At 72.0% G+C, this 25,515-nt stretch overlaps 9 protein-coding genes across 9 annotated transcripts in view; 5 read left to right on the forward strand and 4 right to left on the reverse strand.

The window, feature by feature from the left end:
* Positions 1 to 213: 213 nt before the first annotated feature.
* AURANDRAFT_5691 (hypothetical protein) lies at positions 214 to 726 on the forward strand (the record flags this gene model as incomplete). Its single annotated transcript, XM_009041276.1, has 1 exon — positions 214 to 726. A coding segment is annotated over one exon (513 nt), but the record flags the coding sequence as incomplete, so codon positions are not given.
* Positions 727 to 3,967: 3,241 nt separating this feature from the next.
* AURANDRAFT_60237 (hypothetical protein) lies at positions 3,968 to 4,519 on the reverse strand (the record flags this gene model as incomplete). Its single annotated transcript, XM_009041374.1, has 1 exon — positions 3,968 to 4,519. One exon carries the CDS (start codon positions 4,505 to 4,507, stop codon positions 4,115 to 4,117), a length of 393 nt encoding a protein of 130 aa, XP_009039622.1.
* Positions 4,520 to 5,115: 596 nt separating this feature from the next.
* Positions 5,116 to 5,826, forward strand: AURANDRAFT_30373 (hypothetical protein; the record flags this gene model as incomplete). Its single annotated transcript, XM_009041277.1, has 1 exon — positions 5,116 to 5,826. The coding sequence occupies one exon, from the start codon at positions 5,116 to 5,118 to the stop codon at positions 5,824 to 5,826; it is 711 nt and encodes a 236-aa protein (XP_009039525.1).
* A 2,011-nt stretch (positions 5,827 to 7,837) lies between these two features.
* Positions 7,838 to 8,299, reverse strand: AURANDRAFT_15995 (hypothetical protein; the record flags this gene model as incomplete). Its single annotated transcript, XM_009041373.1, has 1 exon — positions 7,838 to 8,299. A coding segment is annotated over one exon (462 nt), but the record flags the coding sequence as incomplete, so codon positions are not given.
* Positions 8,300 to 8,377: 78 nt separating this feature from the next.
* Positions 8,378 to 9,322, reverse strand: AURANDRAFT_30404 (hypothetical protein; the record flags this gene model as incomplete). The annotated part of the gene is made up of 1 exon (XM_009041372.1): positions 8,378 to 9,322. A coding segment is annotated over one exon (945 nt), but the record flags the coding sequence as incomplete, so codon positions are not given.
* A 1,520-nt stretch (positions 9,323 to 10,842) lies between these two features.
* Positions 10,843 to 12,325, forward strand: AURANDRAFT_30302 (hypothetical protein; the record flags this gene model as incomplete). The annotated part of the gene is made up of 2 exons (XM_009041278.1): positions 10,843 to 11,292; positions 11,384 to 12,325. Coding segments are annotated over 2 exons (1,392 nt in total), but the record flags the coding sequence as incomplete, so codon positions are not given.
* A 6,357-nt stretch (positions 12,326 to 18,682) lies between these two features.
* On the forward strand, positions 18,683 to 19,375 carry AURANDRAFT_3856 (hypothetical protein; the record flags this gene model as incomplete). The annotated part of the gene is made up of 1 exon (XM_009041254.1): positions 18,683 to 19,375. A coding segment is annotated over one exon (693 nt), but the record flags the coding sequence as incomplete, so codon positions are not given.
* A 1,514-nt stretch (positions 19,376 to 20,889) lies between these two features.
* AURANDRAFT_66158 (hypothetical protein) lies at positions 20,890 to 24,759 on the reverse strand (the record flags this gene model as incomplete). Its single annotated transcript, XM_009041371.1, has 2 exons — positions 20,890 to 22,187; positions 22,419 to 24,759. The coding sequence occupies 2 exons, from the start codon at positions 24,757 to 24,759 to the stop codon at positions 20,890 to 20,892; spliced, it is 3,639 nt and encodes a 1,212-aa protein (XP_009039619.1).
* Positions 24,760 to 25,082: 323 nt separating this feature from the next.
* AURANDRAFT_66159 (hypothetical protein) overlaps positions 25,083 to 25,515 on the forward strand; it is a gene marked incomplete at both ends in the record, with an annotated part of 1,184 nt that continues 751 nt past the window's right edge. The window contains one exon of the mRNA XM_009041279.1: positions 25,083 to 25,445. Coding sequence (XP_009039527.1) covers positions 25,083 to 25,445 — 363 coding nt within the window. The remainder of the gene's footprint in view (positions 25,446 to 25,515) is intronic.

Consider the following 25,515-nt stretch of genomic DNA (forward strand, 5'->3'; position numbering starts at 1 on the left):
CCACGCGTTTCGGCCGATGTTTGGACGAGCGATCATCATCTCTCGGAACGGCCTCGACGCGTGGATGCTTTTTTCCGGAACGCGCGCGCGCGGAACGCTCGCACGTCGAATCGCTCGTCTCCCGCGCAGGCGGGCTACGCGCTCAAGAACCTCACGGACGGCGTCAACGTCTGGGACCGCGACCTCGAGTACTTCGACCAGCAGCTCCAGGGCGCCGACGGCCTCCTGTTCCTGACGGTGGCGAAGGTCGCGTTCATCTCGGGCATCCGCGTGGGCACGGGCCTCGTCGTCGCGCGGCTGCCGGACGGGTCGTGGTCCGCGCCGTGCGCGGTCGGGTCGTCGGGCTTCACCTTCGGCGCGGTCGTCGGCGCGGAGATCACGGACATGATCACGGCCGTCGACGCCCAGGCGCTCGCGGAGCTCTACGACGCGCAGACGACGAAGCTCACGTTCGGCGGCGAGGCGTCGTTCGCCTTCGGGCCGCTGGGCCGCACGGCGACGGGCGAGGCCATGGTGGCCACGGACGCGTCGACGGCGACGGCGACGGCCTACAGCCAGAGCCGGGGCTTCTACGGCGGCGTGACCGTCGACGCGTCGCACCTCCGCGTCCGCGACGACGTCAACCTCAAGTTCTACGGCAAGCCCGTGTCCGCGGCGGACCTCCTCCGGGGCGCCGAGCGCCAGCCCACGGCCGCCGCGCCGCTCTACGAGCAGCTCCACGCCTTCTACTCGACGATGAACGCGCGCCTCGCCGCGGCGACGGCGACGAACGCGCCGTCCTACGCGGCGGGCGGCCAGCCGCCGCCGCAGCCGCCGCCGTCCTACGGCCAGCAGTACCAGCAGCCGCCGCCGCCGCAGCAGTACCAGCAGCAGCCGCAGCAGTACCAGCAGCCCGCGGCGGCGGCGTCGTCGACGTGGTCCGCGCCGTCGTGGAGCACGCCCCAGAGCCAGCAGTCGACGAACGCCTGGGGCGGCGCGGCGCAGCCGGCGAAGCCCGCGTCGGGCGGCGGCGGCTTCGACGACATCTTCGGCCCGCCGAAGCCCGCGGCCGGCGGCGCCGCGGACGCGGGCGTCGTCGAGGTCTAGGCTCCCCCCCCTTCCCCGCGCCTTTTACTCGTCGTCCGAGTCCGGCGGCGGCTTCGTCGCAGGGAAGATCGTGTGGACGAGGCGCCGGTTCGCGGCGAGGTCCGGCGGCCGCATCTTCGTGTTGAGGCCGCCGAGGCCGAGCGCCGCGGCCTCGAGGGACGCCGGGTCCGCGAGCTCCGTCTTCCGGAGGACGATGTTGAGCTTGCGGTTGCGCCAGAGGGCCGCGAGGCGCGAGTAGGACGACCAGAAGGAGCCGAGGATCTCGCCGCAGGCCGCGAGCGCGAGCAGGTCGACGAGCGCGTCCTGGCAGCCGTCGACGCCGACGCGGTTCGCCTGTGCCGAAACCAACCACTGGTTTGGGTGGTCCTGACCAAACTTGAGAATTCTCTAGCTCGGTCAAATCGAAGTCGATTCGGCTGATTTTTGGACGGATCGATCGCTCTCGTCGAGTTCTCGAAGCCCAGCCGAAGAACTTGTGTCAAAACATTCGAATACGCTCATATTGAAGTCGGGTTGAAGATTTGGTTTCGGCACAGCGGTTCGCGTAGCCGTCGACGGCCGTGCGCTTCGCCGACGTGACGACGTCGATCTTGCCCCGCCAGGTCTCGAGGAAGGCCGCCTCGACGGCCGCGTCGTCCGTCGCGAGGTAGATCTTCGACGGCGGCGCCGGCCGCGCGAGGCGCGCGGCGACCCAGTCGTCGAAGAGCTCCGGCGGCGAGTGGATGATGGACGCCGCGTTGTCCGTGCGGCGCACGTGGACCGCGAGCGCGCCGTCGAGTGCGGGCACGCGCGCCGCGACGGCGTCGATGGGCTCCAGCGTCCTCAGGTACGCGGAGCGGAACGCCTCGATCGTGTCCGCGTCGTCTTTCGGGTTGTTCGCGGGCGACCGCGTCGCCAGGAGCTCGTCGACGCCGCAGCAGGGCCCGCCGTCGCCGCCGAGGTCCTTGGCGCCCGGCGGGTAGAAGAACTCGTCCGTCTCGAGCGCGACGACGTCGACGTTGCCCGCGACGCCGACGTTGCCCTTGGCCGCGCGGCGGGTCAGCTTCAGAGCCCTGCCGAGCTTGTCGACGTCCCGGCAGACGCGGCCCGCCTCGCAGGCCTTGGCGAACCGCTCCGCCGTGACCGACGCCGTCCGCGTCTTGAGGCGGTCCGCGTCCGCCTCCAAGACTTTCCTCGCGAGCGTCGCGCGGACGCCGACGTCGGGGACGGCCGCCGCGACGTCGTCGAGCGTCGCCTTCGAGAGATCCAAGGACCCCAGCTCGACGATGCGCGGGTGGGGCTTGAACAGGTCGGAGAAGCGGCAGCCGCAGGCGACGTCGGGCACCCAGTCGAGCGCGATGCGGATCTCGCCGGGCGCGTAGCCGAGCGCGCGCTCGACGTCGTCGACGTAGAAGAGCGCCGCCGTCAGCGCGCGCAGGCGGTTGCAGAGGCCCTGGAGGGGCTTGAGCAAAACGAAGCGCAGGCGCCGCACGCTGCCCGCGGCGTACGCGGGCGCGTGGACGAGCTCGTGGCGGCCGCAGGCGTCGCAGTGGTAGCCGTCCGCGGCGATGCGGAGGCCGTTCTCGGCGCAGCGGCGGATCGTGAACCGCTTGCAGTCGTCGCGGCCGTGGCAGCAGGGCCCGGCCTCGGGGGGGACGGCCCTGAAGCCCACGCGCGTCGGCGGCGGCGGCGGCGGCGGCGGCGCGGCCGGCGCCGGCGCCGCGCCCGCGGGCCGCCGCGCCTCGAGGACGACCTGATCGCGCGTGAAGAGCGTCGACACGCACCGGGCCGCGTCGAGCTCCTCGAGCGTCCCGTTGGCGTTCCTCACGGAGAGCACGAGCTCGTCCTCGGGCAGGTAGGCCCCGCGCTGGCGCGACATGACGTGGCCCTCGAGCAGCTTCATGACGGCGCTCAGCGGCTTCGTCTCCCACTTCGCCGGCAGCTTGACCTTGAGCTCCATGTCCGGCGCGCCGCGCACCTTCGCCGTGCACGTCACGTCGCGGACCATTTTTTTCGTGCGAGAGGGGACCTAGGCGAGGCGAAGCCCGCGCCGGATGGAGCCCATACTTATGGATAAGGCGAGCTTCAACACGCGATTAGTGCAGTTGTACTTGAACGGGCGTTTTCCGCTCTCGCGACGAGGAAGCCTCCTGGCAGCGGAACGTGTGGAGCCTAAAATCAAAGCCAAAGCACACTCGCTCGAGCAACACCACCATGATCTTCCCCGCCGAGCTCTTCATGGCCCTCCACGTCTTCACGGCCTACCTGCTGGCCTGCCCCTTCCCGAAGAAGTACCTGGCGCCGCTCATGGCCTTTGGCGTCGTCCAGGGCTGCATCGAGCACTACGCCGACGCCCTGCCGACCCTCGCCGCGGCCGGGCCGCCCCTCGTCCTCGTCGCCATCGGGTTGCTCGGGCTGCACTACAAGTTCGCCTACGCGCAGATGGCGTCCAAATCCCAGTGCCTCGCCGGCCTCGTCGGCTACTTCGCGATCCTCGGCGTCTCCAAGGGCTTCGAGCTCGGCTTCCCCAAGGACACGGGCGCGGAGCAGATCGTCGCGCTCCAGGACGAGACCTACTCGCTGCACCACCTCGCCCTCCACGGCTGCCTCGTCGCCAACCTCTCGCTCACGGCCTTCGCCAAGGCCGCGCCCGCGGCCAAGGCCGCCGCGCCGCCCGCCGCGCGGCCCTTCGCGGCCGACGGCACGGCCGTCGGCGGCGCCAAGGAGGACTAGGCGAGAAGCGCGCGCCTAACTGCCCTGTGTGTCCCGCTTGCGACCTCCGAAGGGGCCGCGCGTAAGTCCGGGAGCGCGGGACGGGCTCGCGGACACGGAGCTCCACCGCGCTCGCCCGGGCCGCGCGACCCGCGCCGCGCCGCCCCCGCCGCCGCCGACTCGTCGGGGTCGATTGCGACGTGTTAGTTCGAAGCGGCCCCCCCGCGAGGAGGGGCCGGCTCGCGCGTAGCGGTGACGCGGCTGACCGCGGACGGGTCGCTGGCCTGATCGCTCAGGTGCCGCGCGACGTGCGCTCGAGCGCGCGCGCGGTGCGCGCTCACTTCTCCTCCGCGGCCGCGTCGGCGATGGTCACCTCGACCTCGACGCCGGCCTCGATGGGGATCGACGTGATCTGCTTGACGATCTCCGACGGCGAGTGGAGGTCGATGATGCGCTTGTGGATGCGCATCTCGAAGCGGTCCCAGGAGTTGGTGCCCTCGCCGCAGGGCGACTTGCGCGTCGTGATGCGGAGCTTCTTCGTCGGGAGGCGGACCGGGCCGCTCACCTTGAGCTTCTTGTCGAGGGCGCCGCGCTTGAGGTTGGCGCAGACCGTCTCGAGGTTCTTCACGTTGCGCGACGTGAGCGTGATGCGGATGCGGTGCACCGTGTCCTGCTCGAGCGCCTTGGTCTTCTCGGCGGCGGTCTTTTCGAGCTCTTCGAGGGACGACATGGTTGGTGTGGCCTAAGGGGTTCTTCGGGTGAGCGGTGCTGGTCGTCCGCGCGGCGCGCGTAGCCCCCGGCGCCCCGTCTCGCGTCGCGCGCGACTCTCCGTCGCGTCGGGGCGGCCGCAGCGCGTCGGCGACCGGCGCAGAGCGTCGGGCGCGTCTTTCGGCGCGCCGTCGCGTCCGCCGCGTCGCTCCGATGCGCTGCTGCCGGGACACTCTCGATTGCGGCTCTCGGAAGTCTCGGGGGGCGGCAGGGGGCGGCCAAAGGCGGACGCCGGCGCATGCCGCACGACTGTAGCAAAGTGGATGGGCGAGTCCTCGCCGAGCGGCATCACCGGCTCGCGTGGGTTGCTTGCCGTGCAACACCGACCTTTTTGGCTAAACTCAGGCCATCTACGAGGCCATAGAGCGCGTCTGCTGAGCCGCTCGCGCACGTCTGGGCGTGAAAACGTCTTGCAGGAGCCCCACCAGCATCGCTGCACCGCGTGCGCCAAAAAAAAACACGCCACAAAACAAACACGCCATGGGCCAGCTCCTGCAGCGCCTCTTCGGCGTGCTCTCCATCGCGACGCCGACGGCGACGCTGCGCATCGCCAAGACCGGAGGCCGCCGCATGAGCATCGCCAGGAACGGCGGCCGCCACGCCTCGGTCCGCGGCAGACGGTTCCTCGTCGTCGGCGACGTCCACGGCTGCCGCGACGAGCTCGAGCTCCTGTTGGCGAAGGCGGCGTACGACGAGACGACGACGCAGCTCGTCCTCGTCGGCGACCTCGTGAACAAGGGCCCGTACTCCGCGGGCGTCGTCCGCTGGTGCCGCGAGCGCGGCGCGCTCTGCGTCCGCGGGAACCACGACGACCACGCGGTCGACCACTGGCAGAAGCACTTCCACCTGGGCCTCGCCGTGCCCGGCAAGTACGCCTACGTGAAGGAGCTGAGCGCCGCCGACGGCGCCTGGCTCGAAGCCCTGCCGCACACGCTGTCCCTGCCGGACGTCGACGCGATCGTCGTCCACGCGGGGCTCGCGCCGGACGTGCCGCTCGACGGGCAGGAGCCGAAGCACATGACGCGCATGCGCTCCCTCTCCGACGGCGCCCCCTCGGACGCGCCCGGCGCCGCGTCCTGGGCGGCGACGCGGCGCGAGCGGCCCCTCGTCGTCTTCGGCCACGACGCGAAGCGCGGCCTGCAAGTCCACGCGAACGCCGTCGGCCTCGACACGGGCTGCTGCTACGGCAAAAAGCTCACGGCGCTGCGGCTCGCGGCGGGCGAACCGCACGCCTTCGTCGCCGTGGACGCGCTCCGCGAGTACGCCAAGCCCGGCGGCTAAAATTTCTAGTACCCTAGCGCGTTCTGGTAGTCCGCCTGGGCCTTCTCCGCGCGTTTCGTCGCGTCCCTCGTCGACTTGCGGCGGTACTGGTCGAGTTTGCGGTTGTCCATGCGCCGCGCACTGCCGTAGGTCGCGGCGATGACCGTCGCCGCCGAGTGCGCGCGCGCGAACCCCTCGGGCCGGCCCGACCCGCTCCGGGCGAGCGGCCGCGCCGACGCCTCGGGCGTCACGCGGAAGGACCGGACCTCGTCGCCGGCGCCGAGCGTCGGCGCGTCGTCGCGCTCGTTCCTGTCCGACGAGCAGAAGCAGGCCGAAGGCCCTCGTCGCCGCTCTCGTAGCCGGAGACGTCGCGGAAAAATTGGTTCGTCGCCGGGAAGTACTCGTCGCGCGGCGGCGGCGGCGGCGGCGGCGGCCGGCGGCGCTCCTTCTTCTCGCGCTTCTTCGCGGCCTTCCTCGCGACCCGCTTCGCGACCAGCTTCGCGCCCACGAGCTCTTCGATCCCCGCCTTCTTCCGACGGTCGCGCGGGCCGACGCACGGCGTCAGGCCCGCCTCCCTCAGCTGCGCGCGGAGCGCCTCGATGTCGTCGCTCTGCGCGTCCGCGTGGCGCCCGTTCCCGTTCCCGCTCGCGGGGCGCGCGGCGGCGGGCGCCGCGTCGTCGCCGGCGCCGTCGCCGAAGCGGTCGTCGCCCGCGCGGCGCGCGGCCTCGGCGCCGATCTCGAGCTGCCCCGGCGCGGAGCTGCCGTGGCGCAGGCGGTGCCGCGTAAGCCGCGCCTCCTCCACTTCCCCGGTCACGGTCCGCTCCGACATGCCCTCCTCCACTTCCCCGGTCACGGTCCGCTCCGACATGCGAAGGCCGTCGCCGCCGACAGGTTCGCTTTTCGAGTGCTCGATGAGCCTGCGTCGAAAAGACACGCTCTTCATCGCGTTTGTGTGTCGAGTCGCGGTCTGGGTTCCCTGGGGCGGCCGCGACCGCGCGGGCGGAGAGCTCGTCGAAACTGTGGAGACGCTCGAGAGCTGTGAAGCCGATCTCACGGGGCCGATCTCTGCACCTTCGAGGGATCTTGCGAAGCCCTGCCCGCCCGGCCTCGCCTCGCCTCCGCTCTCGGGCTGCCTCGTCGTCGTCGAGCGAAGCACGTCGACCACGACGGCCAAGACGGCGCCACTCGTCGCGCTTCCGGCGAGCGTGAGCTCGCGCGCCCCTCGTTGACGTCGAGGTGAAGGATTCAAGGAAGGCTGCCCCAAGGTGAGACGATGGCGCTGGGCCGCGGCTTTGGCAAGCGGAACCGGAACCCGTGGGTGGCCATCCCGCGGTCCATCCTCATCGCCTTCGTCATGTCGAAGATCGTCGGCTTCTTCGCGCCCGAGGCCGAGCCGCGGCCCGGCGACGCCGTCGCCATCCCCACGGCGCTGGGCCCGCTCACGGCCCAGGCGCTCGGCGACGCGCACGACCCCGTCGTCGTCGCGGTCAACGGCATGGCCGCGGCCGTCGGCGACGAGTGGGACCGCGTCGCGCGCGCCGTCGCGGCGTCGCGGCGCGTCGTCGTGCCCGACTTCCACAGCAACGCGAACACGGCGCCCAAGCCGTGGATCTTCGGCGTCTCCGACGGCGACGCGGAGCGCGTGCTCGCCGACGTCGTAGAGCACGCGAGCCCGTCGCGGCCCGTCGCGCTCCTGGGCAAGTCCTGGGGCGGCGCGCTCGCCGCGCGGTACGCCGCGGCGCACCCAGATCGCGTGAGCCGCCTCGTGCTCGTCGCGCCCGCGCGGTCCAACGCGACCGTCGCCGCGGGCCTGACCATGCCGACGCTCCTGCTCTGGGCCCGCGACGACGCCATGGTGCGCGTCCACAACGCCGACGCCTACGCGAAGCACGCGCCCAAGCTCACGCGGCACACGGTCCGCAAGGGCGGCCACCGCGTCCTCGACGAGTACACGGCCGCCGTGCGGGACTTCGTGCTACAGTGAACTAAGGTGCTCCGGCGGCGGCCAGTAGGGCAGGTGGTCCGGGTCGGCCCCGCCCGCGCCGTCGAGGTCGTCGACCCAGCCCGCCCGCGCGTCCGGGAAGCTGTCGCAGTAGGGCACGTAGGGCTTGATGTCGAGGATGGGCGTTCCATCCAGCAGGTCCAAACCCTGGACCGTCACGGTGAGCGCCGCCTCGTCGACGGCGAGGACTTTGAGCGCGCTGAGCGCGAGCTGGCTCGGGCGATGCGGCGCGCGCGTCGCGAAGACGCCGTGCTTGGCGTCGCGCGGGCCCCGCGGCGGCGTGATTTTTCGGCTCCAGCCCGTGTTCATGTGCATGTGGGCGACGACCCAGCAGTAGTCGAAGCCCGCGAGGCCGCCGAGCGTGCCCGCGAGGTCCGGTCGGAGCTCGATCGTGCCCACGAGGCCGCCGCCGCCGGCCGTCTGGCTGCGCACCGTGGGCTGGCGCGGCGTGCCGAAGCGCTCCGTGTAGGGCGACCGCACGACGCCGATGGGCTCGAGCGCGATGGACGCCGGCGTCGCGACGCGCGACGTGTGGTCGAGCGGCGGCCGCTCCCGCAGGTCCTTCCGCCGCGACGCCGTCGCGAGCTGGCCGCAGGCCGCGGCGTCGTCGGCGCCGCGCTCCGCGCGCTTCGAGGACCAGACGCCGCGGTCCCGGAGCCGCGCCTGGAAGGCCTGGACGGCGTCGGGCGCGGGGGGTTCGAAGGACGGGTCGACGGACTCGTTCGCGTTGTAGGGGATGAGGTTGACCAAGACGCCCGTGCGCCCGCCCGCCGTGCCCGTGCAGGCGGCCTCGATCGGCTTGACGAAGGCCGCGATGGCGTCGGCGTCGCCCGGCCCGTCGTTGACGCCCGCGATGAGCACGACCTCGAGGACGGCCTTGCGCCGCTTCTCCGGCCGCGCCTCCAGCGCGCGGACCAGCCCGTCGCGGAGCTCCGCGGCCGAGTGCTTCGCCGTCGGCACGAGCGTCCGTCGCAGCTCCTCGTCGGCGCTGTGGAGCGACCAGGCGACGGCCGGCGCGTCGGCGTAGCCGAAGAGCTCGGCGAAGACGCCCGGCGCCGGGCCCACCGTCGACACGGTCACGCGGTCCCGGCCGTAGGCGAAGCGCGCGCCGTCGACGAGCGCCGCCACGGCGTCGCGCACGGCCCCGACGTTGTCGCCGGGCTCGCCCATGCCCATGAACACGACGTTCCTCGGCACCGGCAGCCGCGCGGCCCGCGCCGCGGCCGTCGCGAGGGCGATTTGCGCGAGGATCTCGACGCCGCTCAGGCTCCGCGCGAGGCCCATCTTGCCCGTGGCGCAGAAGGCGCAGGCCTGGCGGCAGCCGACCTGCGACGACACGCAGACCGTCGACTTGGCGCGCGCGTTCTTCGCGGGGCCGCCCGACGGCGGGATGACGACGGCCTCGACGTCCGCGCCGTCGGCGAGGCGCACGAGCAGCTTGAGCGTGCCGTCGGGCGCGCTCACCGACTCCTCGATGGCGGCGACGTCCGCGGTTACTCGAGTCGCAGTCGCCATGTCGCCCTTGCGCAGGGCCTGCCACGTCGCGCGCGTCTCGGCGCTGCGCGACGGCGTGAGCAGCGCGTGCGTTGTCATTGGTAGAGATGTCGGCGCGTGCAACGCGGCAGCGTAGGTCGCCAGGGTCGCCAGAAGAACGCGCATTGAGGTCACACCTCGCCTCGTTGCCACAGCAACCACGACGCTCTCCGACGCCACCATCGACGTCGTCGTCCACCGATGCTCGCGATCCGCCGCCGCCTCTGCCTCCTCGTCGCGCTCATGGCGAGCCCGGCCGCGGCGCTGAGGCGCGTTGTTGTCACGGGCGCCAACAAGGGCATCGGCAAGCAGATCTGCGCGCGCATCCTCGCCGACGTCGCCGACAGCTTCGTCTACCTCGGCGCGCGCGACGCGGGCCGCGGCGCCGCGGCGGTCGCGTCCATCATCGACGCGAACCCGGCCGCGGCGGGCCGCGTCGAACTGCTGGAGATGGACACGACCGACGACGCGTCCGTCGCCGCCGCGGCCGCCAAGGTCGACGGCCCGCTCCACGGACTGTGCAACAACGCGGGCGTCGGCTTCGGCCGGTCCATCGAGGAGACCCTGGCGCCGAACTACTACGGCGCCAAGCGCGTCTGCGCCCACTTCCTGCCGCTCGTCGACAAGGCCGACGGCCGCGTCTGCAACATCGGCTCGGCGTCGGCGCCGAACTTCGTCGCGCGGCTGACCCCGGAGCTCCAAGAATTTTTTACGTCATCGTCAACGACGCTCGCGGCGCTCGAGGCGAAACTCGACGAGTACGCGGCCGCGCCGGACTACGAGGGCGTCGCCTACGGATTATCGAAGGCGTCGCTGCACGTGCTCACGATGAACCTGCAAAAGGAGCACCCGGAGCTCCGCATCAACACGGCGTCGCCGGGCTACGTGCTGACGGACCTGACGGCGGGCATGGGCGCGTCCAAGACGCCGGAGCAGTCCAACTGCCACGTCGCGCCGCTCCACCTCCTCTTCGGCGCCGCGGACGACGTCGCGCGCGGCTGGTACTACGGCAGCGACGCGGTCCGCTCGCCGCTCGACCGCTACCGCGGGCCGGGCGAGCCGCCGTACCTCGGGGACTAGGGGGGTGTGCTAAGACGACCATGGAGCCTCGATCGCGGAGGCTACACCGCTTCAACACGGATTCAACATTGCGTGTTTGGCAGGACAGCGCCAACCCCGCAGCACGGCGTGCTCAAACGCCAGATCGGTCCCGCTCCTGTCGGGGAGGCACGAACTGTCACTGAGCCCCGACCCTGATCCCGGGGTCGCGCCAGTCAGACTCGCGCAGGGCTTCTGCCGCATAGCTCTCCGCGCCGCAGCTGAGTTCCGCACCGCCGCGCGCCGCGCCGCCGAAGAGCCAGCCACTCTCAGTGCATCCCACCGCGCCGCCGCGCACACACACACACACACGCACAACAAAAATGGGCCAGACGCAGGGCAAGGTCGACGGCGACGCGCAGGCGCAGCTCATGGAGGTGCAGCGCAACTACGTCAACGTGCGCATGGAGGACGTCGACTTCTCGAACCCGACGGCCGTCGACGACGACGACGACGACGACGACGAGGAGGCGGGCGGCCAGGGCGACGAGGCGCAGACCGTCGAGGAGGACGTGCGCTACGAGGCCTACACGCCCCGCGTCGTCAAGATCAAGGGCATGAAGCGCCACCCGAGCGACGCGGTGGAAAACGGCACGCTCGCGACGGTCGCGCCTCCGGCCGTCACCTACGCGCTCAAGCTCGCCGAGGAGCGGCCCAAGGTCGTCAAGGAGGGCCGCCTCAGCGACCTCCAGCTCGAGTTCGTCACCTACGCCTGCCAGCGCCACGACGAGGACCTCGCGTCGGGTGCGCGCGCGGGCTTCTTCCTCGGAGACGGCGCGGGCATGGGCAAGGGCCGCCAGCTCGCGGGGCTCATCCTCGAGAACGTGCTCCAGGGCCGCAAGAAGCACATCTGGGTCTCGACCGGCGTCCCGTGGATTGAGAGATTCGGGGCTTCTCGAGAGTGGGGGGCGGGGCGACGACGAACGACTCGCGCACGCTCGGTAGGTCTCGACGAACATCGACCTCCACGAGGACGCCGCGCGCGACCTCGGCGACGTCGGCGTCGACGAGGTCTCCGTCTTCCAGCTGCCCGCGCGGCAGAAGACGGTCATCAAGCAGGACGCGGGCGTGCTCTTCTGCACCTACAGCGGCCTGAGCAAGGGCTGCTCCGCCAAGTCCATCGAGCGCGGCACGCCCGCGCGCCTCGACCAGATCGTCGCGTGGTGCGGCGGCGAGGACTTCGACGGCTGCCTCCTCTTCGACGAGGCGCACCGCGCGAAGAATTTGATCTCCGAGGTGCCGGGCACGGAGACGGCGGCGGGCAAGGCCGTCTTCGAGATCCAGAAACTGCTCCCGCGCGCGCGCGTCGTCTACTGCTCCGCGACGGCCGTCTCGGAGCCGCGGAACTACGGCTACATGACGCGGCTCGGCTTGTGGGGCCCGCGGTCGCCGTTCCCGACCTGCGAGGCGGACGGCGACGAGAACTCGATGCACGCCGTCAAGAACTTCATCAAGCTCGCGGAGCTCCGGGGCGTCGGCGCCATGGAGATGTGCGCGCTCCACCTCAAGCGCGAGGGCGCGCTCCTCTGCCGCACGCTGAGCTACACGGGCGCGGCCTTCGACGTCGTCGAGGCGACGCTGTCGCCGGAGCAGATCGCCCAGTACGACAAGGCGGCCCAGCTCTGGCAGATCCTCCACACGCGCTGCGAGTCCAAGCTCGCGAAGATGGCGACGATCGCCGAGCACTCGGAGGACGAGGACGGGTCCCTCGCGCGCGCGTACCGCGAGGCGCGCCAGTCCTACCACTCGTCCCTCTGGGGCGGCCACCAGCGCTTCTTCCGCAGCCTCATCACGGGCTTCAAGGTGCCGACGCTCGTGAAGCTCGCCAGGGCCGCGCTCGACGACGGCAAGTGCGTCGTCATCGGCCTCCAGTCGACGGGCGAGGCCCACGCGAAGCGCAACGAGGACCGCAAGCAGGCGGCGCTCAACGGCGACGAGCAGGACGACGACCTGCCCGCCGCGGGCAGCGACATGCTGTCGGCGCCGCAGGAGACGCTCCGCTACGTCGTCCAGAAGATCTGGGGCGACGAGCTGAAAAGCGTGAAGGATTCGATGGCGCGCAAGAAGGCCGCCGCCGCCGAGGCGGCGAAGGCGCCGGCGAAGGCCCACGACGACGGCCTGAGCGACTCCGACGACGACGACGACTGGCTCAAGTCCGCCAAGAGCTCGTCGAAGAAGCAGCCGCTCAAGGTGAAGAACCGCGAGTCGCCGCCGGACAAGAAGAAGCGCAAGACCGAGTCCTCGGAGAAGGCCGCGGACGACGACGTCTGGGGCTTCGACGACTCCCAGGAGTCCGAGGAGGAGATGGACCTCTGCGACGACGACGACGGCGGCGGCCGGACGGGCGACGACGCGGCCGCCAAGCTCCTGGCGGACGGCGTCGGCTGGATCGAGGGCTTCCTCGAGCGCGTCGACGCGCTGGACCTGCCGGGCAACGCGCTCGACGTCATCCTCGAGGAGCTCGGCAACTTCGACGGCGTCGCGGAGATGTCGGGCCGCTCCTCGCGCGTCGTCAAGAACTGGAAGGGCGACTACATCTACCAGAAGCGCACGGAGAACGGCGTGTCCATGGACGAGCAGAACATCTACGAGCGCGAGGAGTTCCAGGCCGGCCGCAAGCTCGTGGCCATCATCTCCGACGCGGCGTCGTCGGGCATCTCGCTCCACGCGGAGAACGCGGCGCGCGTCAAGAACCAGCGCCGCCGCGTCCACATCACGCTCGAGCTGCCCTGGTCCGCGGACAAGACGATCCAGCAGATGGGCCGGTCCCACCGGTCGAACCAGGTCTCGGCGCCCGAGTACAAGCTCCTCGTGTCGCCCCTCGGCGGCGAGCGCCGCTTCTGCGCGGCCGTCGTCAAGCGCCTCGAGAGCCTCGGCGCGCTCACGCAGGGCGACCGCCGCGCGTCGTCCGTGACCAAGGGCTGGGGTTGCTTCAACGTCGACACGAAGGAGGGCCTCCAGGCGGTCCTCGACATCTTCGGCCACAGCAACAACCAGTGCAACCACATGCTGACCATCGGCTCCCTCGACACGCAGAAGCCGCTCGTGCCGCCGCCGAAGCTGCCGCTCGGCGAGCGCGAGGCGCTCGCGAAGGTCTCCGTGGACCACGCGGAGGCCGTCGGCGCGCCGCGCGGCTGGGAGGACTCGCACGGCGGCAAGATCGTCGACAAGATCAATCTGCTCCACGCCGCGAAGCTCTGGCTGTCCCTCGTCGGCATCAACGTCAACGACTACCGCGAGGGCCAGTACACCGGCACCGTCGCCAAGTTCCTGAACCGCATCCTCGGACTGGAGGTGAGCCGCCAGCAGTACCTCTTCGACTACTTCGCGCGCTACCTCGAGAAGACGATCAAGGCGGCCATCCGCGACGGCGAGTACCAGAAGGGCATCACGACCTTCCAGGGCCGCTCCGTCGCCTTCGTCAGCGAATCCGTCGTCGGCGGCGTCCCCACGCCCAGCGCGCACGATCTCGTGATGCACGACATCGCCGTCGACATCGGCACGGACTTCGAGGCCGCCCTCGCGATCCTGAACGAGTCCCGGTCCACGGCCAAGGACCAGGCCGTCGACATCGACGACGACGACGACGACGACGACGCGGGGCGCCGCGCGTCCGGCTCCCACGGCTGGATGTCGACGCGGCGCGGCGGCGCGCTCCGCGTCACGAACGTCTCCGGCGGCACGACGGGCTTCCGGTCGCCGACCCTCGACGGCGACGGCGGCGAGCGCTTCGGCGACCGCGACGGCTTCCGCGTCCTCCCGGAGCGGCAGTGGAAGAAGGGCGGCATCTGCCTCGTCATCGAGGTCGGCGAGGCCTCGATGCGCGGCCTCTCCGTCAAGACCGACAAGTTCATCGTCTACCGGCCGGACCGCATCAAGGAGCAGATGCAATGGCGGGGCCAGGTCCGCTCCGGCGAGCCCAAGACCGACGCGCAGGCGAAGAAACTCTGGGCCGCGGCCTTCGAGGCCCGCGAGCGCGGCCTGAAGGAGCGCCTCCTCACGGGCCCCGTGCTCCACATCTACCCCCAGATCATCCAGGCCCAGTGCCTCCTCGACACCTACAACAGGAACGAGGTCCGCATCGCCAAGGCCGAGGAGCGCGACGAGAACGGCAAGAAGTCCGGCCGGGTCCAGATCGGCGTCATCGTCGACTTCAAAAAGTGCAAGCCCTTCATCAAGGCCCTCCAGGACATCGTCTGCGACGAGGACTCGGAGCGCGCCCAGATGCTCCAGCGCGAGAGCCAAACCTACCAGGAACGCGACCGAGAGCGGCGCGCCTTCGCCGCCTCCGAGCGCATGAAGCAGTAGGCGCGGATCCCCCTGTTCCCCCAAAGGCCGGTAGAATGCCATTACCACAGAGGCCTCTCACAACAACACAGGTGCTTGATCAGAAGTCGGAGTCGTCGTCGTCGTCGCCGCCGCCGTCCTCGTCGTCCTCGTCGTCATCGTCGTCGTCCTCGCCGTAGGTGACCTCCTTGCGCGCGCGGCCCGACGCTCGGCGCTCCTTGGCCGGCGCGGCGTCGCCGTCGTCGTCGTCGTCGAAGGCGAACTCGTCGTCGTCGTCGTCGTCGCTCGCCTTCTTCGGCCGCTTGGCGGCGGGCTTCTTCGCCGGCGACTTCTTGGCCGCCGCGGGCTTCTTCGCCGGCGACTTGGGCTTCTTCGCCGCGGGCGACTTCTTGGCCGCGGGCTTCTTCGGCGGCGGCTTCTTCTTGGCCTCGTCGTCGGACGAGATGAGGTCGACGATCGAGTCGTCGCTGTCGTCCGCCGCGGCGGCGGCCGGCGCCGGCGCCGGCTCGTCGGGCACCTCGAAGTCCTCCGCGGGCTCGTCGTCGTCGCCGCCGTCGCCGTCGTCGTCGTCGCCGTCCGCGTAGCTAATCTCCTTGCGCGCGCGGCCGGACGACCGGCGCGGCGCCGCGGGCGCGGGCGCCTCGTCGTCGTCGTCGCCGTCGTCGTCGTCGTCGTCGTCCGCGGCGGCCGCGCGCTTGCGCTTCTCGCGCGCCTTGGGCGCCGCCTTCTTCCGGGCCTTGGCGGCGCCCGCGCCGCGCGACCGCGCGACCGCGGAGACGCCGAACTCGAAGTCGGGCTCCTCGGGGAGGGCGACGTCGACGGCGTCCTCGCTCTTGGCGCCGGCGGGCGCGTCGACCCAGGCCGCGCCCTCGAAGACGACCAACTTGTCGAAGACGTCGCGCACAGCGAGCGATTCGCCGGTGACCTTGAGCGTCATGAAGTCCTTCTTCGACGAGACGAAGGCGCCCGTCATCACGACGCGGCGGCCGCCGGCGACGTCGAGGTAGAGCTTGGGCGCGCCCGTGTTCATGCCCTCGAGGGACCCGATGGGCCCCGCGCCGAGCGGCGCCACGAGGCCCGGCAGCTGCACCAGCACGCGGTTCTTGCGCTGGCTCTTCTGGTTCTTCACGAGGTCGTTGCTGTCGCACTGCACGAGCGCCGCCGACGGGCCCCGCGGCGCGTTCATCGGTGCTCGATCCCGCTTATGGCGCGCGAGAGCTTCAAATAAAGGGCTCGGACCGTACTTGAAGTCATATTGCAGCCCCGGACCGTCCTTACCGAAACCCCGCGGCCGCGCCGCGGTTGAAGCCCGCGTGGCGGTCGACGGTCGTGATCATGGACGGCGTCGCCGCGCCGTGGCGGTAGAGGGGCCGCCGCGTGTTCCGTTTCTGGAGCTGGTCCGCGGGCTCGTCCGGGTTGCCGCAGGGGTCGCGCTCGACGGCGCGGAGCACCTGGACCACCCGCCGGAAGCCGCGGTCCGCGGCCATGACCAGCAGATTCCGGTCCTGGCCCGCGGCCCGGTGCCACGCGCCGCGGCCGTGGGCGTCGAAGCCGCCCGCGTCGGCGAGGTCCAGCGCCTTCTCGAGGCACGCGTCCTCGCCGTTGCTCGCGTCGCGCAGCGCGGAGAAGCAGTCGGACCAGACTTTTTGCCCGTGCGCCGGGTCGGGCCGCGGCGGCACGCGCTGGTCCGCGTCGAGGTCGAGGCCCAGCTCCGCGGCGAGCGCGGGCCACTCCGCGGCTTTGGGTAGGCCGCGAGGAGCTGCGGCGGCGTCTTCCCGTCGAGGTCGCCGAGCGCGAGGTCCGCGCCGGCGTCGCGCAGCGCCGCGAGGCAGCGCAGCTTGCCCCGGGACGCGGCCAGGTGCGCGAGCGTGCGGCCCGCGTCGCGGCCGTAGCCGTCGAGCCGCCGCGAGTCGACGTGGAGCCCGTCGGGCGACGGGCGCTCCGCGAGCCCCGCGGCGTAGCGCCGGACGGCCTCGGCGCCGAGCACGTCCGGCGCGTCGCGCACCTCGTCCCAGACCTCGGGCCACGTCGGGTCGCCCCGCGGCGGGAGCTCCGCGCCGAGGCGGCCGCGCATCGCCGCGGACCCGTAGATGGCCTCGCGGCCGGGCCGCGGCGGCGGCGGCGGCGGCGGCGACTCCGCCGCGGCGTCCGTCAGGAGGGCCTTCACGTCGCCGCCGCCGTAGAGCCGCGCGGCGCGCGTCGCCGGCGGCGGCGGCGGCGCGTAGGGCCCGTCCGCGAGGCCCGGGTGCCGCGGCGGCGGCGCTCCTTGTTGTGCCGGCGGCGCGCCGTCCGCGGCGCGGTCGACGATGGCGACGCAGCGCGCGTGGCCGAGGTCTTTCGCGAGGGACAGCGGCGTGATCTCGTCGCGCTTCTGGTGCGCGGGCACCGCGGCCGCGAAGGCGTCCGCGCCCGCGTGGAGCAGGAGCGCGAGGCACTGGGGCTTGTCCTTGTAGGCCGCGAGGTGCGCGAGCGTGAAGCCGACGGTCGCGCCGCAGTAGTCGAACCACTCGCGCGTCTCGAGGCGCTTCCGCGATATGAGCGCGGCCCGCTTGTCGCGCGCGTCGCGCGCGCCCGCGCCGCCCGCGGCGACGCGCGCGATCGTGATCGCGTCCTGCCACCGCTCGGACGCGCGCCGCGACGCCGCGGACGGATCCCCCGCGGGCTCCGCCGCCTTGAGCGTGGCCCGGCGGCTCGTGAGGCTCGCCATCTCGCGCATGTTCTTCTCGTCCTCCTCGGAGTACGCGGCGCCGCGGCGGTCCTCGACGGCCGCGGGCCGGTGGTCGAGGTGGAGCACCTCGCGGAGGAGCGCGACGGCGTTCTCGTCCGAGGCGTCCCGGACGGCGGCCCAGGCGTCGGTCCACGTCGGCCGCGTCCGCGCGCCGTGGTCGTGCGGCAGCGCGCGCAGCGCGTCCGCGACCCAGGGCCTCTCGTGCGTCGAGACCCGCTGCCGCGCGACGTGCACCGGCGCGTCGCCGGCCATGTTGCGCGCGCGCGTGTCCGCGCCGCGCTCGCAGAGGGCCGCGACGGCGTCCTCGAGGCCCCGCGCGGCCGCGACGTGCAGCAGCGTGTTGCCCGGGACGGTCATGAGCCCGCTGAGCTCGGGCACGCCCGCGTGGAGCAGGTGGAACTCGGGCTTGGGCTCGCGCGCGAGCGGCACGACGAGGGCCGGCGCGAAGCGCTGGTGGCTCAGGCCGAGCCGCGTCGCCGCGGTCTCGTTCGCGCGGTTCGTCGGCGGGTAGTCGTCGGCCCACGGCGTCCAGATCTCCCGCGACGCGACGGCCGTTTCGCCGGGCGCCGGCGCGGGCAGCGCGCGGCACGCCGCGGCGGCCTCGGCGTCCGTGCCGCCGACCACGGCGTCGACGGCCTCGAGGAAGAGCTCGTCGTCGTTCTTCGGCGGGTGCGCCGGCTTGTCGCAGGGCGCGTCGTCCTTGGCCCGCGCGTTCCAAAAGGCCTCGCTGCCGACCATGGCGCCGCCGAGCTTGTCGCCGAAGACGTGCCGGTCGCCGGCATTGCGCGGCCGCCCGTTCCAGGGCCTGGGGGCGACGCCGGCCATCGCGTTTGTGGGCAGCGCCTCAACCGTCGGTGGGGTACTGTGCAGGGCAATTTTGGCCTGGGGAACTCGGACGGCATGGCCGCTCTCTCTCTTCGAGGGGCCTGTGTGTGATTAGCGACGGTCGATCGGGGTCGTGCAGCGCCGCGCACGCGTCGCCAACGAGCCGGTGATCAATGGCGGACCCGGCGAGCATCACTGCGCACATTCGCGCCCTCGCAAAACCGCAGACGGCGCGGCGGGCCGCGGAAGCGCTGTGCAATTTGACGTTGGAGGAAGCCAACCGAGCCGCCCTCGCCGAGGCCGGAGCCATCCCGTCGCTGATCAGCCTGCTGCGCGATGGTTGTGATGGCGCCAAGATTCAGGCCACCGCAGCGCTCTGTAACATCGCGATAGACGTGGGCTACAAAGTCGTGATCGCCGAGGCCGGGGCGATCCCGCCGCTGATTTCTCTCGTGCGCGCGGGGAGCGCCAACGCGCAGGCGCAGGCCGCGATGGCGCTGCGCACCCTCAGTCTTAACGAGGACAACATGCTGGCCGTTGCATCGGCCGGCGCGATTCCGCCGCTCGTTGCGCTCGTCAAGAACGGTAACGATGTCGGCAAGTCGCAAGCCGCTGCGGCACTGTGGAATCTCTCACTGTCGAATGCTGCCAAAGTGACCATTAACGAGGAAGGCGGACCCGCGGTGCTTCTGGCCCTTTTGCGCGACGGGAGCAAAAACGCAAAGTTTGAGGCGCTCGGGGCCCTGTGTAATCTCTCCAAGAACGAGGAATGCAAGGTCACCCTCGCGGCGACCGGTGCGATCTTGCCGCTCATCGCTGCTTTACGCGACGGTATCAACAAGGTGAGTGCCGCCGGGATACTCTGGCACCTCGCGGTGAAAGACGACTGCAAGATCGACATTGCGACGGCCGGCGGCATTCCGCTCCTTTGCGATCTCTTGAGCGACGAGCACGATGGGACGAAGGATAACGCTGCGGGAGCTTTATATGACTTATCATTCAACGTCGAGATCAAGGTTACCATAAACCAGGCTGGCGGAATTCCTCCACTCGTCGCCCTGGTGCGCGACGGTCCCGACCCCGCCAGGTCGCGCGCCGCGGGAGCTCTCTGGAATCTAGCCGTGAATGATGAGAACAAGGTTGTGATCCACCAGGCCGGTGGCATCCCTCCACTCGTTGCCCTGCTGAGCGTCAGCGGTTTCGGCACGGAGAAGGCGTTCGAGAAGGCGGCCGGGGCGCTGGCGAACCTCGCGCGGATCTCCAACGTCGCGGTCGCTATCGTCGAGGCCGGCGGCATTCCTGCCCTGGTGGCCATCGTGAGCCCGAGCAACAGCCGCGTGGCCAATCAGTGGGCCTCGGCGGCGCTGGTGAACCTCCTCGTATATTTACCGAACTGCGTCACTACAATGCTCGAGGCCGGCGCGGTTCCGCCATCCGTCGCTCTGCTACGCGACGACAACGACACACCGCGGCTACATGCGGCGTGGGTATTGTCGGAAATAAGCAGCTGTGAAGCGGGCCGAGCCGCTTGCGTCGAGGCCGGCGCCCATCCACCTCTCGTCGCCCTTCTACGCGACGATAACGCCGACTGTAAGACGAAAGCCTGCATGGCGCTGCGGAACATGCTCTTGCATAGCGACGACGTCATAGACTCCGTCGTGGCGCTCGGTGCGCTTCCACCGATTATTGCAATGATGGGCGGTAGCGCTGTCAGCTCGGAGTCGGCAGTGAATGCCTTGCGAAACACGTCCGCGACCGAAAAGCATCTGGTCGATATCGTCAAAGCGGGCTGCATTCCGCCGCTGCTCGCCGTTCTGAGCACCGGTAGCAAAATTGCCAAGGAGCATGCCGCTGCTGCGCTACGGAATATCTCCACAGAAGATCAAAACAGGATCTGTATGGCCAAAGCCGGCGCCGTTCCGCCGCTGGTCGCGTGTCTGAGCGACGGTCCCAGCAACGTCGCTATGGAGCACGCCGCGGCCGCGCTTTCGAATCTCGCATTGAATGTCGAAGAACGGCAAGTCGCCATCGCCAAGGCTGGGGGCGTCGCTGCGCTCGTCGCGCTCGAATGGGACGGCAGCGACGCGGTCAAGCGGATGGCTGCGTGCGCGCTGAACAGCCTCACGTGGAAGAACGCCGACAACGAAGCCGCCGTCGCGGCGGCGCGGGCCGTGGCGGAGATCGCCGCCCACAAGGCGGAGATCGCCGCCCACAAGGCGAAGACCCTCGCGCTCGAGCAGCGCATCGTCGATCTCGAGCGCGCGCTCGAAGAGCGGACCGCGCGCGACGACCGCCTTCGGCTCAGCCGGGACGAGCTCCAGGCGCGGATCGGCGAGTTCTCGCGCGTTTTGAACCGCCCCAACGCCCACGGCGTCCTGGCGCGCGCCGAGGCGGGCGCCGTGCTCTCCGACCTCCGCGACGAGGCCGCGGAGCTCAAGGCGACCCTCGAAGACGCGACGAGTTGTGTCGTTTGCTTCGGCGCGCCGCGTTCCGTCGTCCTCCACCCGTGCACGCACGCGTGCCTCTGCCCCGCCTGCGCCGCGAAGGTCGAGTCGTGCCCCGCGTGCAGCGCGCCCATCGCGCGCCGGAGCGAGTTTATACTGTGGTAGCGTTAGAGCAGCGCGCCGTCGCGGTCCTTCTCGAGGTCCTCGCACCGCTTGGTCAGCGCGGCGACGCGGGACGAGTGGAAGTCGCGGTCCTTCTTCGCGGAGGCGCGCGCGGCCTCGAGCTCGGCCTCGAGCTCGTCGACGCGGGCCTGGAGGAGCTTGTGCTGGGCGCCGTGGTAGGCCGCGTCCGCCGCGAGGCGCGGCGCCTTGGCGGCGGGCGGCTCCGCGGGCTTCGCGGACCGCGCGCGCCGCGCGTCGACGATCTCGACGGCGAGCGTGCGGCCGTCGTAGGTGCGGCTCGCGAGGGAGGCCGCGGCGGCGGCGGCCTCGCGGGCGTCGTCGAACTCGACCCAGACGCGCTGGCTCGCGACGCGGGGCCGCGGCACGACGACGGACCGGATGGTCCCGAAGCCGCCGCAGGTCGCGCGCGTGTCCTGCTCGACCTTGCGCGCGTACTCCTCGAGCTTGGGCGCCGCGTCGAAGAGCGCGTCGACGGCGATGCCCCGGCCGTCGCCGACCGCGGGCTTGCCGTCGTCGCGCGACCGCCGGGACTCGGACCGCGAGCCGTCGCGGCTCCGGGACCGCTTGCGCCGCCGCGCGGGGCTCCGGCTCCGGCTGCTCGACGAGCTCGCGCTCCGCCGCCGCCGCCGCCGGTCGCGCGCCTCCGCCTTGACCTTGGCGGCGCCCGGCGCGGGCGCCGCGGCGGGCGCGGGCGGCGCCGCGCCCGCGGTCCGCGCGAGGTTGCTGCACTCGACGTTGAGCGTGCGGCCGTCGACGACGTGGGGCGCGCCGCCCAGCGCCGCCGCGGCGTCGCGCGCCGCGGCGAAGCGCACGAACGCGAAGCCCTTGGACGCGCCCGTCGCCCGATTCGTGACGACGTTCGCGTCGACGACGGCCCCGAAGCGCGAGAAGTACGCGACGAGGGGCTCCGCCGACAGCATGCCCAGGGACAGGCCGCCGACGAAGATCTCGTGCGAGCCGCCGCTCGCGGCCGCGGCCGCGGCGGGCGCGGCGGGCGCGGCGGGCGCGGCCGGCGGCTTCGCGAGCTCGACCCGCAGCCGCCGGCCGTCGAACTCCGTGCCCGTCATGGACAGCGCGGCCTGCGCCGCGGCCTCCGTCGCGTAGTCCACGAAGCCGTAGCTCGCGGGACCGTTCTGCGCGATGAGCCGGATGTCGACGATGGTGCCGAAATGCCCGAAGATGGAGCGAAGCATGTCGCCGTGGATCGCCGGCGACAGGTTGCCCACGTGGATCGTGTAGAAGGGCTGCGGCGCGCTGTGCGCGGCGCCGCGCAGCATGCTCGCTGTGCTTGCGCGAGCGCGGTGCTCGCGCTGCAGCTCTCGCTGCGGTCGAGGCCTTGCTCGAGCTCGCGAGATGCTCGCGGATCGACTCGGCACTCGGCGCTGGGCGGCGGCGGCGGCGCCGGCAGGGCTGCCGGCCGACGTCGTCGTCGGCGCCTCGGACGCCTCAGTAACCCCTCCGCACTTCGGCGCCCGCCCCGCCCCAAAAAACGAGCAACACCGGCGTCATATACTCGCGGAGTTGTGGACCTCGCCCGGCGCGCCGGAGAAGGGCGCGAGGTCCGTGTTCACGGGCCACCACTGGGACGTGGACCGGAGCTCGGGCTCCGCGGCGTCCAACCCGTCGTCGGGCGGCGGCGGCCGCGGCGTCCGGTCCGCGTGGCCCGCGACGAGGGGCTTGGGCCGCTTCTTCGGCGACCTGCGCCGCGGCCGCGGCGCGTCGTCGCCGTCGCCGTCCGGCGGGACCGCGGGCGGCCGGCCGCCGCCGCGCGCCGCGGGCTTGCCCGCGCGCTGCTTCCGCGGCGCGGGCTTCTCGGGCGAGGGCTTGGGCACGGGGCGGCCGTGGCGCGGCTTGGGCACGCGGGGCACGGTCTTCCTGTGCGCGAAGGCGCCGCCTTTCGCCTTCTTCTTCTCCGCGGCCTTTTTCGCCTCCTCGGCCTCGTCGACGACGCCGCCCCAGCGGTTCCGCGCCGCGGGCGGCTCCGCCGGCGCCCGGCGCATGTCCCGCGGCCGCCGCGGCGCGTCGCCGCGGGGGCCCGCGCCGTCCTCGAAGTCGGGGGCCGTCGAGCTCCGCTGGCCGAAGGACCGGTCCGGCCCGCGGCGCGACTGCTGCGACCGCGCGCGCGACGCGTCGCCCTCGGAGGCGTCGCCGTCGCGCTCGCGCGTCCGCTGCGCGCGCCGCGCGTCCGCCGTCGCGCGCGCGGGCCGCCGCCGCGGCGGCCCGCGGCGGCCGCCGTCGCGCTTCTCGTCCTCGAGGTCCGCGAGCTTGTCCTTGAGCGTCTCCTGCTCCGCGAGGAGCTGGTCGTACATGGTCTGCAGCTTGTCGACGGCCTCGTGGGACCGCCGGCCCTCGGGGCTCGGCGACCGCGACACGCGGCGGCCGCGCCGCGGCGGCGAGTGGTCCTCGAGGCCCGGGATCGGCCGCCGCCGCGGGCCGTCGCCGCCGTCGTCGTAGTCGCGGCGGCTCCGGTCGCGCCGCAGGTGCGGCGGCGTCGCCGCCGGGTCGTCGTCGAAGTCGTTCCGGCTGCGGTCGCGCTCCAGGTGCTCCGGCGTCGCCGCGGGGTCGAAGCCGCGCTTGCTGTTGTCGCGCTTCAGATGCTCGGGCGTCGCCGCCGGGTCGAAGCCGCGCTTGCTGTTGTCGCGCTTCAGGTGCTCGGGCGTCGCCGCCGGGTCGAAGCCGCGCTTGCTATGATTCCGTTTCAAATGCTCGGGCGTCGACGCCGGGTCGAAATCGCGCTTGCTATGATTCCGTTTCAGATGCTCCGGCGTCGCCGCGGGGTCAAAATCGCGCTTGCTATGATTCCGCTTCAGATCCTCGGGCGTCGCCGCCGGGTCGAAATCGCGCTTGCTATGATTCCGCTTCAGATGCTCGGGCGTCGCCGCGGGGTCGAAGCCGCGCTTGCTATGATTCCGCTTCAGATCCTCCGGCGAGTCGCGGTCGTCGAGGCCCGGCACGGGCCGGCGCCGCGGCTCGTCGCCGCCGCCGTCGCGGCGGCGGCGGTCCCGCGAGCCGGTCCGCTTCTCCTCCGTCGGGTACTCCTCGCCCTCGTAGTCCGGCACGCGCTTCTTCCGCCGCCGGCTCTTGCCGTCGCCGCCGTCGCGCCGCGGCGGCGGGTGCTCGCGGCGGAGGTACTCCTCGTACTCGGCGGCGTCCTGCTCGTCCTCGCGTTTCTTGGCCTCCTTCTCCTTGTCGCGGCGCTTCTGGTCCGCGCGGCGCTGGCCGTCGAGGAGCCGGCGGAACTCGAGCTCCTTGGACCGCTTCTTCTCCCGCTCCTCGTGCGACGGGCCGTTCATCGACGCGAGCGCGGACATGTAGAGGCCGCCGGCGTCGTCGTCGCGCTTCGGCGACGCCAGGTAGGGCAGGCTCACGCCGCCGCCGTCGGACGTCGGCGCGACGCGCTTCCGCTCGGACCGGCGCGGCGGCGTGCGAGACGCGGACCGGCGCGGCGGCGTGCGAGACCGGCGGCCGCCCGAGTGCTGGGACGCGGGCGACGGCTCCTCCTCGGGCTGCCGGGGCCGCCGGCGCCGGTCCCGCGGCGGCGTCGCCGCCGGGGACCGGTCCCGCGACCGCGGCTCGCGCCGGTCGCGCGACCGGTCGTCGTCGTCCTCCGGCGCGGCGCCGAAGACCGCGCGCTTCCGCAGGCGCCGGTCCCGCGCCTCGATGAGGTCCGCGGCGTCGCCGGCCTCGAGGCCCAGCATCTCGCGCTCCTTGATGAGCTCCGCGTTCGCCTGGCGCGCCGCGGCGGCGCGCGACCGGTTCTGGTCCACCATCTGCGCTTCGAGAAACTCCTTCTGCTGCTGCTTCTTCCGCTGCGCCGCCGCGCGGTCCGCCTCGCTCATGCGCAGGAAACTCATGGCCGCGTGGTTCTCAGCGCGCCGGTCGCATCCAGGGCGCGCGCGCGCCGGAACCGACGTCCAACGATGGGCGGGGGCAGCCCTCGAGCCGCGGTTAGCCAGCTTTTAGATGTGCAAGGAGTTCGAGTTGCGGCTCAAATTGCCACACCAAATCGCGCGCCAACCCAAGCCGGCCACCTCGTTCGTCGCGCGCGCCCGCAACGACCGTCAAAACCGCCCCGACTCGTCGCGCGCGCCCGCGAAGAACCTCGCAGCCGGCCCGACTCGTTCGGTCAAGCCGCCGGCCGCCTCACACCAGCAGAGACGCGCCGACAAAGCAAACGATGAAACTCATCCGCGCCCTCTGCGTCCTCGCGGCCGCCGAGGCCTTCGTCGCGCCGACGCCGCGCCGAAACCCGTACGCGACGCTCGCGGCGACGTCGCAGCAGGCCGACGCCGGCAAGGACGAGAAGGCCGCGAAGCTCCCGACGATCGTCGACGGCGGCCACCCCATGTTCGGCAAGAAGCTGAGGGTGCGCGGCGCGAAGATGTCGCGGTCCGGCGCGGACCGCTTCAGCAACCTGCGCTGCTTCGCGGAGCCCGGCGACCCCTACGCGTCGCCGCTCAACTACCTCCTCGCGCACGGCGACGAGGTCACGTGCCTCGACTTCAAGGACTTCGCGGGCCAGACCTGGGTCATGCACGAGGTCGACGAGCGGCTCCGGGGGCTGACGAAGGACGGCGCGCCGCCCGCGGCGGGCACGTACCTCGCCTGTC

This window comes from Aureococcus anophagefferens, assembly GCF_000186865.1.
Source record: "Aureococcus anophagefferens unplaced genomic scaffold AURANscaffold_20, whole genome shotgun sequence".
Lineage (NCBI taxonomy): Eukaryota > Pelagophyceae > Pelagomonadales > Pelagomonadaceae > Aureococcus > Aureococcus anophagefferens.